The sequence below is a fragment of the Lolium perenne genome, chromosome 4 (genome assembly GCF_019359855.2).
Source record: "Lolium perenne isolate Kyuss_39 chromosome 4, Kyuss_2.0, whole genome shotgun sequence".
Classification (NCBI taxonomy): Eukaryota; Viridiplantae; Streptophyta; class Magnoliopsida; order Poales; family Poaceae; genus Lolium; species Lolium perenne.
In genome coordinates this window covers 181,752,775-181,768,261 of record NC_067247.2, presented here as the reverse complement: position 1 = coordinate 181,768,261, position 15,487 = coordinate 181,752,775, and the positions used below count along the sequence as shown (strand labels likewise).

Below are 15,487 nucleotides of genomic sequence, written 5' to 3'. Positions count from 1 at the left end.
AGTAAAAAATTATAACTCTTTAATACAACTTTGATGAGGATTTTCCTCAAAAGAAAAGATTCGGAATATTAGAATTTTCCCTTTCGAAAATATCTGATTTAGCAAATATTTAAAGTCATTTGGAATTTTCCTTGATTTTTATATCGAAGGAAAATTTCAAATATTAAATTCTAACTTGAAATTCATTTCTAAAATTTCTAGAACTTAAATTTGTGTTGTTTATCTTGTTTCTTATTTTATTTTTGTTAAGGAATAATTTTAATGAATTATTCCTATTTTTCTTGTATTTTTGGAGTTGTTCTGGATTTATTTGCAATTTTTAAAGTGGAAGAGTTAAATTTAAAAGTGAAAAGGTTTAAATCCTAAAGTGGAATGACTAAACTACCCCTGGGCCCACTGGTCAGCCCACCAGTGACTGAACCAGACCGGTTCGGCCCAGACCGACCGAGTCGGTCCATTCCCCTCTCTCTCTCTCTCTCTCGCGCGCGCGAACCCTAACCCTAGCTCTCGTGACGCTCTGGAGACTCGCTTCGCCGCCGCAGTCGCCGCCATGCTTCGGCCAGCTTCGGCCACCCCTGGCCTCGCCATTGGTTGCAAACGCCTCCTCTCACGATGCTCCACCCTTCTATCTGCGTCGATTTGACGCGTGTATCCTCCTTCTCCAGATCTCCACCCCTCTGCATCTAGGGTTCAAGTCTCATGCGGTGGTTCCTCATCGATCTGCGGCTTCCGATGCGATGAGGCCGCTGCCGTCAACAAACTGACTACCTGGGGATTGGCTCGGCGCAGGTGGTGCTGTGGCGCCACTTGTGCCACTGTTTCCAGGCCTGCTGATGCATGTGGTGGTGATGGGTTCGTCGGCGTAACGCCGACATATTCCCTGGGCTTGTAGCTGCTGCGGCCGCTCTCACCTCTGTGCTTCTTCAAGAAATTACTTTGCTCTTCTTCTTCCCCTACTTCTTGATGATCAACAAATCATGTAGGAATGCTCTTCCTAGTGCTACTGCGTTTAATTCCTTTCTATTTGGCTTGTCCTGGCCAGGTGCAGCCCATTACTGCCCACTAGCCATGTCATGCCATTGCGTGTGCTGCTAAACTGCTGCTGTTGTTTCTCTATTTGCCTTGCCATGATTCTATATTGCTCCTACTCTTGTTAGTTCATCTGGTGTTCCTATGCACACCAGTTGATTGTATTGTCATGTTGTACTTGATGTGTGCAACTGCTACTAGGTTATACTGGCTCTATCTGCTCCCATGGTTCCATCTGGAGCTTATGATGTTGTTGGTTACTATGCTACAATACTGCTAGGCTTTGTTGTTGCTTGTCTGAAGCACTATCCATTGGCTAAGCCTCCCAGAAATTGCTTGTCACCAGTTGGTGAGCTGTGATGCTTACTGGTTTATGCCCATCTAGTATATGTGCCTTGTGGTGCTACTGGTTCTATACCAATGACGCATATGTGTTGTTTCTACACTTTGATGGTGGTTACCGTCATGCTATTTCACTTGTATGTGCTCAGTGAATGAGTTATGCTTCTCTAGTTACTTGACAAGCAATATATGATAGCCTTGTTACCTGTGCAGGTCATGTTGTTGCTTTGTGGTGGTTTTCTGTCAATTATAATTGATGAACCATGTGTTGGTAGTGATTCAGTTAAATTCAATGATACTTATTTGATTTCCATATTGAATTGTAAGTAAATATATGTTTGAACCTCTTCAGGTAGTAATGACTTTCTTGCCTATGTGGCTTGCTTGCTTATGTTGCTTGATTGCTTGTTTTGTGACCTCAGTAACGTGCTACTATCATTGGTTGCAAACTAAAGTGCCTTACTGGTTTGTTTTTTATGAAAATAACAATATCCACAGTCGGGAATCATGTAGATGAATGCGATGTGGTGTTATTTTGATGAAAATGGGTATTGTTGATGGTTTTGAACACTAAGTGGTGCTAGGTGATTCAGTTGGTCACTAGGACTGGTTTATCTGGATACTTTGCATAGCTGGGTACTCTGGTTTACTTGTGCATGTCCATCTAATAGATTTACTAGCACTGGTCTGGCCTCTCTCTTGCCAGCATCACTTGGTCTATACCAAGTGATGACTAATCCCTATGGAGCATCTGCTCCACACCAGGTGTGTGTATGAGCATGCTTATGATGGATTGGATCTTTGGATCCACTCCAGGTATTAGTTATACCTTGCTCCAGCTCCTAGATGATTTGTTTTGTTGATGAAGATCTTTGCTGGTTGATTTGATCAACTGGCCCTTCACTCCTAGCTCCCGGATGTTCTTGACTTATGTCACCATGATTCACTGCTTGGCTTAGTTTGGTTGGGATGGATGAACTAGATGAATGTGAGGCCGCTTTTCCTGGGAAGTTCATCCCTATCTACTACTTATTGTGCTACTTATAGAATCACTAGATATTGTGTTTGGTCGACAGCACACACTTGGTTGTTTGATGTGGTGTCCTCCCCTGGTTTCACCATGGTGTGTGTCATGGAGAAAAGATATGTGGCCAAATTTTGGCTTTGGTTGGGACTTGACCCCCCCCCCCCCCCAGCCAGAGCTTATCTTGCCATTTCTAATTATTTTCACTGTCCAAGTGGCATTGCCACTTGTTACTGGACAAATCTGGTTATTTTCCTTGTATATGTTGCAGGTTTCAAGTTGATCAAGAACGGAGAAAATCAAATGAAGATTTTTAGAAGACTTAGTCTAGGAAAATAATCCATGTTGTAATCTTTATTTTTATTTACTTAATTTTGGTTTGTATTTGATCCTATTTATTGCAATATCAATGAATTGTGTAATGACAATGTAATATGTGTGATTAATCAATAAATCTCTAATTTTCCTTAGGAGCTATTTGTAATATTTATAATTCATTTATGGAATATGTTGTATAAATGTTATATTGGTTTGAGTTATGAATTATGAATTCATTTGAATTATTGTTTACTTATATTCATATATGTTTGAAATTCAAATTCAAATGCCAATTCAAACTCCTCTCCAAAACCCTAGTTTCAAAAGAGGTAATGTCAAAATTCATAGCACTCTCGTTACTCTAAACCTAATAGCAACGAGAGAGAAACCTCAACCCCTCTTAGATTTTATGCAATTAAGCGCGAAAATTTCCCCCGTTTTGCGATACAATGCACAACCCTTTACTAAATCTGCCCCGTGTTTGTCCTAAGTTCTGGGATGTTATAGAACTCAAGGGGTTAATCACTTGCCTTGATGCAAGAATCAACTAATGATCTTGAGGTCTATCCGCTGTAAGGTTTATCACTAAAAGACAACAACTATTAAGGTACTCACAAGTGCAAACATCCGCTTGCTTCAAGTAAATTAACTAGAATTTGTGGGAACCACTTGCTATAGAGATACCATCATTGAAGAAAACAACACATGAAGCATTCAAGGTGCACCCATCAATTTGATGAACAAGCAATTAACTAGAGCCCTTGAATTATTCACAAGCGCAATGATATGATTGCTTCAAATGCTTCAACCAACACTTGCGGGGACCTTCACTTATTGGCCTCAATCAACGCTTAAGACAACACTAAGTGTAGAAACCTAAAGCACATATATATGCTTAAGACAAATCCATCCATAACAATGTTCAAGAACAACACATGAAGAATTCAGAAGCGCAACAAATAGCTTGAAGCACAAGCAACTCAATAGTGCTCAAAAACAATCAGCAAAGATCACAAGACACATATATCTGCTTGATGAGCAAGCAACTTCAGTTCTTGTGATCTATTTGTTGTGAAGATGGAGATAAAGACAACAATCAACGAATGAATCAAGGCGTATCTTCTTGCCAATGCAAGAACTCAACAAAATGCCCTTGAGGACTATCTACTGCAACAAAGATGAAGATGAAGGACCAGACACTACCTTCCCTTGGGTGTTCTAGTGCACATAAATAAACACCACAGATGAAAAAGGATATACATTGAAGAATCAAAAACTTGAAGATTTGAAGGTGCCTATGGATATTCAAAAACAAGAGGATTCGACGTACCAAGAGACCTAGAGCAAATCCGCTTTGAAGACGTAGTATTTTTTATAGATTGGAGTCATAGGAACAACCATATTATTAAGAGGGGGTTTCTCGTTCTTTAAAACCGGCATCCCCAATCCTGTTGTGAAGTGCACAAATGAACCTATACACCAATAGACACACCATACCCAAACCACTAGAAATCTCATGAAGTATCATGTTGATATTAGTGCCTCATGTCTATGGCCATGGGGCGCTCTTAGTGGCAACAACTAGGTTTTTCTTTCGCTGGTTAAAATTGAACATTGGTGTACTTACTCCTTCCCAAATTATGTTGCATATAGTGTGGAGTAGCAAAACGTATCAACTTCTGTAATAACAAACTAGTATTATTAGTATCATGATGAATTTTTTTATGTTGTATGCATATCATATTGCACATGTCACTAATAGAGAACATGCCTTTTGTCCCGGTTTAGGATGGCCTTTAGTCCTAGTTGGCCATCCAGGACTGTCAATGCGGGACTAGAGCCCCCCCCCCCCCCCATTTAGTCCCGGTTGTATAACTTTTAGTTAAAGTCAAAGTTTGACATTTAGTTCCGATTGGCCATCCGGGACTGTCAATGCGGGACTAGAGCCCCCCTTTAATCTCGGTTGCATTATAAACCGGGACTAAGGTCCTCCACGTGGGGACGTTGGAGAGCCCGGGCTGGAGTACCTTTATTCCCGGTTAGTAATACAAAGTTTTACTTTGACTAAAAGTTATGCACAAGTTATTTTCGTTATACAGTTGTTAACATTTTATAAAGTTTGACTTTGACTAAAAGTTATACACAACTTATTTTGGGCAGGAAGTAATAATTGTCTTGTGGCGATGAGCGAGACAGTCTAATCAGCACATCTATTGTTATTGTGGTCTTGTGGAATGTTGGATGCATCAATCGTGAGTCTACCAAACTAGCCACATGTATAAATTTGTGAGTAGCCTGTATATGGATTAATAGTTCAACGAAATTTCAACAAAACTTCAGATCGTTATGTAATATATGGAAATGTGTTGCAAAAGTAGTAACAATCAAAGCCGTAGGTGAGTATCAAATAAAGGGGAGCACCTTTGGTAATTAAGGTGGGTTCTGAAATATATATTCACCAATTTTTTGCGCTGGACTTGGACAAAATTCAAATGAAACCCATATTTGGTCAAATATTGTTTCAATTTGATGAAATTTAAGCGAGATATTTGCAAAATAATTTCCAAAATATAAGAGAAGTTGGTAGGTCCCAAAATCTGCTCAAACCAGATTCGAAATCCTGCATTCGTCACTGGCATGTTGGGCAGGAATGGTCATGTTGTAAAAATTCATACTCTACTATCAATTGAAGCAAGAAAGTGCACACTAGTAGCAAGGAAGTAGGAAAAACATAATTTATTCTCCCAATATACATATAATTTTCAACCACGCATTAGTACGACCACGGTACCACCACCTTATAATTAAGAAACCGAGGACGAACTTGGCCTAATTTTTAAGACGATGAATTATGGGTTCCTCGTGCCTCCTGGACAGCAAATAGCTCTGTCCCGTGGGAGTGGATGTTTTAGTCGAGCGCCAAGTGCTTCCCGCAAAAGAGGCAGTAGCACACTCCCAGTAAGCCGCCCTTGATGCACCTGTGTTCCTCTACCCGGGCAAGGAACAATTTCGCCTTGATCCAGCACTCCGCCTTGCAGCTCCAGTCTTTGCAGAACGGCACCACTGGTTGCCTGTACTTGCACACCTCTGGCTTGCCTGGCGAATGAACACAGCAACATAGAAGAGTCAATCAATCAATCAAATTGAGAAAAGAAAAGAACACAGTGAAATGGGATCCGGCAAGGATCGGAACACGAACCATCATCACCCGCCGCAATAGATGTAGGGTTTGCATGCAAGATCACGAGTGCTAGGAGAAAGCAGAGAGCGACACGCCTCGTGTCCATGATCGATCGCTATCTGCGAGCTTACTCTTCTAGCAGTATCTCTCTCTCTGGTACTCTGCGCCGTGGGCAATTCTTGGAACTGAATGTGCGTAGGTTGGCGTAGTTATATAGGCGTTCCTTGCAATTGACCCCATGTGAAAATTAAGGATCTAGCTAAAGTTTTTCGTTATCCAACTAATGACAATAGATATGTCTAGGTCATTTCATTCCTATTGTGATTATTTGGTTAATTCATTTTCATTATTATCCAGCTAATGACTATATATACCACATGTCCAAATGTACGTAAGCCCGTGTTATTTCATTCTTCTTGAGGTTCTTTTCTCAATTCATTTTTGTAATCCATGCTAATGGCTATACCGCATGTAATTACGCCCATGTTATTACATTCCTTTTCTGGCTGTTTGGTTGATTCGATTTTGTTATCCAGCTAATGGCGTACTATACCTCATGTAGTTAAGCCAATGTTATTTCGTTCCTCTTGTGGTCTTTGGTTAACTCAATTTTTTTGGTATCGAGCTACACATGTAGTTAAGACCATGTTATTCCATTCCTCTTGTGGTTGTCGTTAATTTTTTTTGTTATCCAGCTAGGCTATACTACATGTAGTTAAGCCAGTGTTATTTCATTCCTCATGTGGTTGTTTTGGTTAATTCATTTTTGATATCAAGCTAATATAATGCTTGGAGAGTTGTGGGCACCTAGCAACAAGAGGCAACCTATAGACGCAGTGGGCAACCTAGAAGCAATGTGAAGAGTTGGCATGCAAAACCGAGAAGATGACCATTGTCACATGTTTGGTGCCAACCCAAACTAGCCGGTTGCAGCGGAAAAGGTGGCATGGACCACGATGGGGAAAGTGGTTAGAAATGTCATGTAACAGTAGAAGAGAAAAAATGAGGATGCGGGGGCATACAAAGCAGTACCTACGAGCCTGGTCACAAGGAAATGACAACCAGATAGACATGGTGGATAGCCGTGGATAGCCGAATGTACCTCGTGTCACCACTGGGGTTGGCACCAGAGCTTTTCAAGGCTATAGTGAGGCTTTATAGGGAGGAGTGCTCACCCGAGGCCCATATAGATCAAGATGTGACATGACTTGGAGCAATGCGTGGGCGTGGAAGAGAAGTCCCACATTTCATCCCATGCAGTCATTCATGTCATCTACCCGCGCCGCCTACGATCGTTATGTTGCCATCATCCAGGGTAAGGGAATCGACCACCACCATCTAAGGCATTGTCCAAACCAAGAAAATCGACCTGAGGTATGATGAAGATGAACGAGCATTTGTAGGACGCAACCCTCAGAGACATTGATGAAGCACTTGTGGCTGAGGCAAAGACCTCATCATAGAGTTGCCCATTGCGGCGGTGGTGATGATGCAGACATGGGGGCTAGGGGTAGGCTAGGTGGGATCAAACCATGAGAACACGGGCAATGTTGGGATTAGGATGGGGATGCATGTGAAAAAATAATAAAAAATTGAAATGCGTTCACCAGAACTGTGAAAAGCAAGGTCAGCTGCTCTCGTGTTTTAATCAGTAGTTTTGTGGCCTCTTGGCACCATTTTCTGTTTATAATAACTTCTTAAATGATAAAATCATCATGAGGGCTAGATCTACATATTGTATACCACTAGACCCAATAAAAAATGAATAAGGGTTGGTCCGAAGGACCCAGAGCTACTTATATCAGAGAGTTGGGATTTTAATTTACAGAAAGGTCCAATAAGAAAAGGAAATTACAAACATGACCTTCACTTTTACACCAAGTACCCCAAAATGAAAATGGAAAATGCAATCAACTCTCTTCGGACCCTTCTCCGCCGCAGCATGCAGGTAGGAGGTTGAGCAACCACTATAACATGGTTGGGGAGGGCCGCCTACCGACCATAAGAAGCGGAGGCAAGAGGAAAGTTGTCATTGCGAGTCCTCTATTGCGGAACGCCATAAGAACACAACTCGATCACCCCGTCATGCAGATAAACATACGACAATGCCACATCTCTCCCTGATGGCTGAAAAAGAAAGAACGAGACTCCAATCCAAAGCCATCTACACGCCCCAAGCCTCCAGGTCCAGACTAGAGGATAGTTTGGCTTATTGAAGGAGATGTCTTAGATGTTTACGATCTCCACCTCTACTTTCGATCATGGGAGCACCATGAAGAAGATAAACATTACCAAGAGTTGTCGGATGAAGCTCGTATGCACCTAGCAAGCACTCCAATCTATTGGTATCGCGCCAAACTCGAGCTCTGTGCCACTACAAATGTACAAGAAGGGGTTTGTCGTCCGTCTTACGCTGGCCAACGCCGGAGAGGAGAGGGTAACAGATGGGGGCCGAGAGCGGTCCTAGAGAGAAGGCTTTGCAAGGTGGTGGGTCTGGATCCAATACAATTAACACGGCCCATACACTCCCCTAAAAAAAACGGCCCAGTCATTCCGTGAGATTTCCTTTTTTATTATTATTAAACCTCTTCCAAAACCCACGAACCCCTCCCCTACCATATGCCCTCACCAACCAGATCAAACGCCTAGGGTTTCGTTCGTCGCAGAGCAAGAGAGAAGGGAGAATGAAGCTCGCCGGTCTCAAGTCGGTGGACGGGGCTCACGAGGAGTCGATCTGGGCGGCGGCGTGGGTCCCTGCTGCCGACCACCGCCCCACGGCGCTGCTCCTCACCGGCGCGCTCGACGAGACCGTCCGCGCCTGGCGCCCCGACGACCTCGCCGCCGCGTCGCCGCCGGCCCGGGGCCACGCGCTCGGGGTGCTCTCCCTCGCGGCGCACCCGGCCGGGGTCATAGCTGCCGCGGTCTCCCTCGACAGCTACATCCGCGTCTTCGATGTCGACTCCGGCGCTTCAGTCGCCACTCTCGATGCCCCGCCCTCCGAGGTCTGGGGCGTCCAGTTCCACCCTAAGGTAAGGCGCTGACTTCCTGTATGCCTGCGTGACCTCTCTGCTCGTAAGTTGCGGTTGAGTAGGCTCGACTGGGAGATGCTTGAAAGGTGTGCTTCTTTATTAAGATGCTTTGGTAGTTTTGCCTGATTCTAGCACAGAATACAATCAAAGCACTGCCTTGGTTTCCTTGCTTTTCTACTAATGTAATTGGGAAGTGAAATTGAAGTAATTTGTGGGCTTTAGTCAAATGCTGTTAGAGTGCATTTCCTGATTTGCATTTCGTGGTGAAATTGAGAAAGGGACAAGACTAGTTCTTTTACAAAGGTACCTGAAAACAAGCAAGCGTGAACTTGTTTAGTGAGGTGCACTGGCCTGCATTTTACGGCACGTTATCCTTGGTGTTTGTTTTATGTACTAACACTGCAGTAAATTTACAAGTAAGAAAAGTTATTTTGAGTCTGATTATAGACCATTGTTGTTTGTTGTCAAGTGTGTGCATTTTTTAATTCAACCTATTAGCTTATATTTTCTACACTCTGAAGATTATGTTTTGTGCTTTCTTTCTGGAGTAAATTAAGGTCCTGAATGAATATTGCAGATAACTGTTCGTTTAAATTACTGGTGGATAGAGTTCATATTTCATTATTATAAGCTGGGGCCTCATTAAACTGGTTAACCAATACTAATGTACAGCATTTGGACGGTATGCAAGTATTGCTACAAAATTTATGTGCCAAACAGTCTGTCCTTGGCTCTGTGCCTATTGCCTTCTTGATGGTTACTTTCAAGATCAATACTGGATTTTGTGACATAACATTATTTTCTTATGCTGTTCACCTATTCCTCATTGGAAATTGCAAAGACGGCATATAGCTGGTAACTGTAAATGATTGTTGTTCCATGATTTGTGAGTGTGCCTTGCTGTTAGGGATCAAATTTTAATACTCCCTCCGTCTCAAAATAAGTGACTCAAATTTTTCTAGATACGGATGTATTTATAGTTGAAATGCGTCTAGATGCATCCTTATCTAGCCAAAGTTGAGTCACTTATTTTGGGACGGAGGAAATATGTTTCGACCAAGCGTATTTAATCAGTCGTACCTGGTGCAAAGCTTGCAAGGTCAAAAACTAGTTTCACCTGATTTTGTTCCATGTGCAGTCTTTTTGGTTTTGACATGATTGTTTGAAACCTTGACTACCAATATAATATTGTACTGTAATAATCAATAAGGTGGCACATATGAAGGAAAACTGTGAATGAGTTATCCTGCTTTATTAAGGAATCACGTTATTTGGATGCTCGTTGCTCAGGTCCAGTTATTAACAGATCAATCAAATGTGTTCTTTCTCAGGGTGTTGCTCTGGCTGCAGCTGGTGGTGGCAGTGGATCAGTGAAACTCTGGGACACAGAGAAGTGGCAGCCTATTGCCAGCCTTCCTGTTCCACGCCCAGAGGGAGCTCGCCCTGATAAGACTGGCAGCGGCAAGTTTGTTCTTTCAGTTGCGTGGAGCCCAGATGGCAAGCTCTTAGCATGTGGATCCATGGATGGCACAATAGCTGTGTACGACGCGGTCCGTATGAAGTTTCTCCACCATCTGGAGGGCCACCACATGCCAGTGAGGTCCATGGTGTTCTCCCCGGTGGATCCTCATGTGCTCTTCACCGGCTGTGACGACTCCCATATCCACATATACGACGCCAAGGAGAAGGGCCTCATCGGGGCCATGTCTGGGCACGCGAGCTGGGTGCTGAGCATCGACGTGAGCCCGGATGGCATGGCGGTGGCGACGGGCTCCAGCGACCGCACCGTACGGCTCTGGGACATCAATGCGAGGGCGTCAGTGCAGACGATGAGCAACCACTCCGACCAGGTCTGGGCTGTTGCGTTCCGGCCGCCGGGAGGGGAAGGAGTCCGTGCGGGACGGCTCGCGAGCGCCTCGGACGACAAGAGCATCTCCCTCTACGATTACTCCTAGTTTTACAGACTTATGGACAGCTAGTATCTACCTCGCCATGTAGTCTGGATGACTTGTTGTACGACGCTGATCAACCCTCTAACTTGCAAGTACTTGTAGCAGCGTTTGGAAGGCTGGCGAGTTGTAAACTCATCCCTTTTCCTGCCAGTGATCACGGCTTTGTTATTTCAGTTTCGACCTTATTTGTGCTATGCCGTCTGCTTTTTGCTAACTGAGCGCATAGAAATGAAATGTATAAGATTATGGGCCGCGGTTTCTTTTATATTCAGTTGTATATATGAACGGAAATATAAAAGAAAGCGTCGCTGAAGCCACTGTGGATACCTTGCAAGATTGTAAACGTCGCTGTGCCTAGGAAGATCGCCGTATGGCATGTTCACGGTCTGAACTCTCTGGGACATTGCGACAGTGTCTGCTAACCTGTGACTTCGTCCGGGTCATTGATTGTTTGTTTGGCTTCAGAAGATCATGTTAGCAGTGTTGTTATGCGATGCTGCAAAGTGCGAGCTCTTGGCTTTGAATTCAAGGACTTCTGCTATCTGCATTTTGGTTCTTTTGGCGTGGAAGAACAATGCAAATCGTTGTCTTGGCTGTGATATTAGACTTGTTGATAACTAAGATCACACTAGAGCTAATTACTTAAGCAAAAAAAAAAAAAAAAAAAAAAAAAAAAAACTGCTACTGCAACTCCAATTAGTTATGTCATGTTTTAGCTCACAAGGAAATGAATTTCGACATGCGGTGGCACACAACAACTGAGAGTGTTGGAAGCATGTATGCCCAAGAAACATAGAAGAACCAAATTACATCGACAGAAAGAGAACAATACTACATCATGAAGGCAATCGACATAAGGCAGAGACAGGGGTTTCGCTTTCATACCTTGAAATTATAGTCTTCGGAGGCTGATGGAGCAAAATCACATTCAGATGCAAGCTGCAAGGAGGGAGCAAACGGAACTGCCACTTCGCTCTGCCTTTGCAGCTTTGCCACCCGCTGGTGGTATCGAGGGGAGCCGTGTCCCTGCCTCCTGAGTACATTGCTACCTTCAAACACCATATCAATCACAAACTATCAAGTACGGCAGGAAAAAGTTCCCTGGAAAATATTTTAAAGTAGTCATTGATGATAGTAGTATATTTAAAAGCACTCGGCTCACGAGGAACAATCGACGGGATACTGTTATACTTAGTTTTTAACAAGTATTCTTGAATACTCAGATCGACCCAACTATCATTGGAAAAATGCCTTGGGTAGAAGCACCATGCGACAACATCTTCAACCCAGCATATGTTGGAAGATCCTCAATCAACACCAATGAAAGAAAACATATCATTCATAAAAGAACAGAATGCATCAACACACAGAAGGAAATAAATATGATATGTTCAAATCCTGGTTGATCATTCCTATGCCTAGTCATCTCAAATGTAGTTTCTTCCAATTTACTGGTGTGCAGTGGTGGACCCAAGATTTTCATCAAGCATGGACGCACTATAAACCTAGTCAAATTTTCATTAAAATATTTATCAATTTTTTTATCAAAATAGGCTGCACTGTCGACCGGAAGCCTGGGCGCGTGCCCGGGCTTAGGGATGGTTGGGTTCGCCTATGCTGGTGTGAGAAGACATCTGCACCCATTGCTAAAGACATGTACACCCATTTACTGGTAGAGACAAGAGCATTAAGCACTAATTCTTTGTTCAAACTCTGAGCAGCTCCCTAAAAGACAAATTGAAGTGCCTATATCATGTAGCTCCGTCAGTTCCCTACAGTCTACAGAGTTTGACTGTGTAAGCACCCAATAACAGCATGCAGCATGTATAAACCCCAAGATAATATTAATGAAGTACATAACTAAGTAGGCTTCTCATAAATTATCACAAATTTCAAACTATGAATTGCAGAGGCAGATTTTAGTTTCCGGAACTAACCGACTGATGAAGCAATGGTAGATGCAAATGAAAAGAGAAGCGGAAGTAACCACTAAGATTTAAGAATTAAGATAAAGAAAAATGTTCCACGCATATTTATTGACAAACATAGCACTAGCTAAACTAAAATAATGGATGCCGCATGTATTACATATTCTACTTGCAGCTCTACCATTACTTTCAGATCTAATTTATATCGTCCCAAGACAACAGGTTTTCCAGTTTAGTGGCAGTAGCACATGTTAGTTTAACAAATCATTATCAATCGGTGTCTAAAACTATCCCAAAAATGGCAAAACAGACAACGCGGAGTCAGCGAAAGTTGCATGATATCAGGATTGTTCTTAGGAATTTTCTGGCCCAGCGCAAAATTCGAAACTAGACCATATCCTGCGAAAACTAATAACAATAGCAAGAGGTATATAATAGCGGCAATACAATTTTTCAAGAATTTCTTCTCGTATATCTCACATAAGAATTGGTCTTGAAAATTGTTGGCAGTCATTTTTGGACAACAGCCTGCCAAGCACAACATTTTTGCCAGACGACTTGGCAGACACGTTCAAGGAGCACTCGGGAGTTGGTTCACTTGACTACTCGAGCTTGAAGTAACTTGTATAGATTTAGGGGATGTCTGGTTCAGGTCACATTTTGCCAAGCTAAAATTTGGTAGCCACAGTTTAATTGGCATGTGCTTTTGCCACCCTTTGGCTTGCATGTATAATCCATTTGTCATAGTCAACTTTTTTGTCAACTTTTACCAAAATTTGGATTCAATATTTTGAGCCATACTTTTGTGGCTAACTATACTTTAACTTGCAAATTATGACTAGGAACCAAACAACTCCTTTGAACCGAGCTAAGGGCGAGGAATCGATATAGTTCAACCTGCAGGCCCTAACAGGTTCACATGCGAGCAGGGTTTCAGGTACCAAATGCAAAGGTCTCGACATTTGTATTAATACAAAAAGTTCAATTAATTCTTCATAAGCAAAAAAAATGCGGTAAAACAACATTTTCTGATGCAGGTGTAGCAGATCCCTGTTCACCTTTTGCAACTTACTAGCAGTGGATGGGCGCAAGCGCGCGGCGTGGGGATGGGCGTGGTGGAACGCCGTGCCGCCCTTCAATGTTGATTGGTGTTATATTTTGAAGATTATACATGAATCGATGGAAGTAATTAATATTTTTTTGTTTAAACAGTGGGTTTTAACACCGCGGCGGCCTTGAGATGTGGTTGTTGTAATATATGTTGTAGTTGTTTCTTAGGAATTTTCTGCCCCGCGCCAAATCCAAAAGTAGACCATGCCTTGTAAAAACTAATAACAATACTAAGATGTGCATATCATAGCGGCAATACATTTTTCTCGAAATTATAGGCAGTCATTTCTTGGACAACAGCCTGACAAGCTCAACATTTCTGGCAGACACGTTCAAGGAGCACTTGGGAGTTGATTTACTACTCGAGCTCAAGCTTGAAGTAACTTGTATAGATTTATGAGATGTTAGATTTATGAGCACGTTTTGCCAAGCTTGTTTGATTTTTGCCACACTTAGCTTGCATGTATAGTCATTTACCAATGTTTAGCTTTAATATTTTATATGCCACGTTTTTATGCCTAGTTACTACACTTTTATTTAACAAATTGTGGCTAGCAACCAAACAAACCCTTTAAAGTTTAAACCAAGCTTGCAAGCAGGGTTTCAGGTTCCAAAAGCAAACTCAAGTCAGTCTAGACATTAACTTCACTTAATTCAAAAATAAATGCGGTAAAACAGCATTTTCAGATGAAAACCGTAGCACTATCATTTTCCTGTTCACCTTTTGCAATACTCCCAGTAGCTCAGAAATAAGTGGAGCCAGTCATAAAAAGAGGATGTCTCAATTTTGACTTAATGACTGGAAGTACATATCTATGTACGGTAGAGAAGTACTGTAGCTCGTTTCACAGGAGTAAGGCAAACAAAAAAATTTGATCTACTAAATATAAAGTGGGATAGAGAGTTGGCCGACAAAAACAGAGTAACAATGATGCCACACTAATTTCCATGTTCCCGTTACAGAAGCAAATACCACAATCTTCTCAAAGTTTTAACCCAACATCTGATAGTTACTGATAGATACTGATACCAACATTGGCAAGTCAATTAACACCATAGACCAGAACAAAAATAGATTTATCATATGGAGCGGAGCAGCAGCCCAGGCGCTTAGCACTTGACCTCCTTCAGCCCATGCGCAAAGTAGAGGAATGTTGGGTCGGTGGCTCCTTCCTTGTAGTAGGCGAACACCAAGCCAGCTTCCAGATTCATGCTATCGCCCACAAAGCTGCAAGCATCACATAACATGAGTACCCTGAATATTAGTAATGCTGCAAAGTTGGAAACAATATCTACCCGAGAGATATTCATAAAATAAATTCAAATGAAACATTAAAATAGGGTTGTGACCTATTACCTCTGTTCTCTTTTATAAGACAATTTAGCTCTTCTACAGATTCACTTATTTCAGTCTTGATCTAGTCTAGTTTTAGTGTAGATTCATTCATTTTGCTTTGCATATAGTACATTTTACAAAATCTAAAGTGTCCTATACTAGTGAACAGAGGGAGTACATCAAATTTGTACGAGATTTATTGGTTTAGCAGACAGACCAAACATGCAATGCAGCAGAA

At 42.2% G+C, this 15,487-nt stretch overlaps 1 protein-coding gene across 1 annotated transcript; it reads left to right on the top strand.

Moving 5' to 3' along the window:
* Positions 1-8,492: 8,492 nt before the first annotated feature.
* Positions 8,493-11,069, top strand: LOC127294493 (WD repeat-containing protein VIP3). Its single transcript, XM_051324322.2, has 2 exons — positions 8,493-8,923; positions 10,255-11,069. Exons 1-2 carry the CDS (start codon positions 8,579-8,581, stop codon positions 10,876-10,878), a joined length of 969 nt encoding a protein of 322 aa, XP_051180282.1. The 5' UTR covers positions 8,493-8,578; the 3' UTR covers positions 10,879-11,069.
* The last annotated feature ends 4,418 nt before the right edge of the window (positions 11,070-15,487 follow it).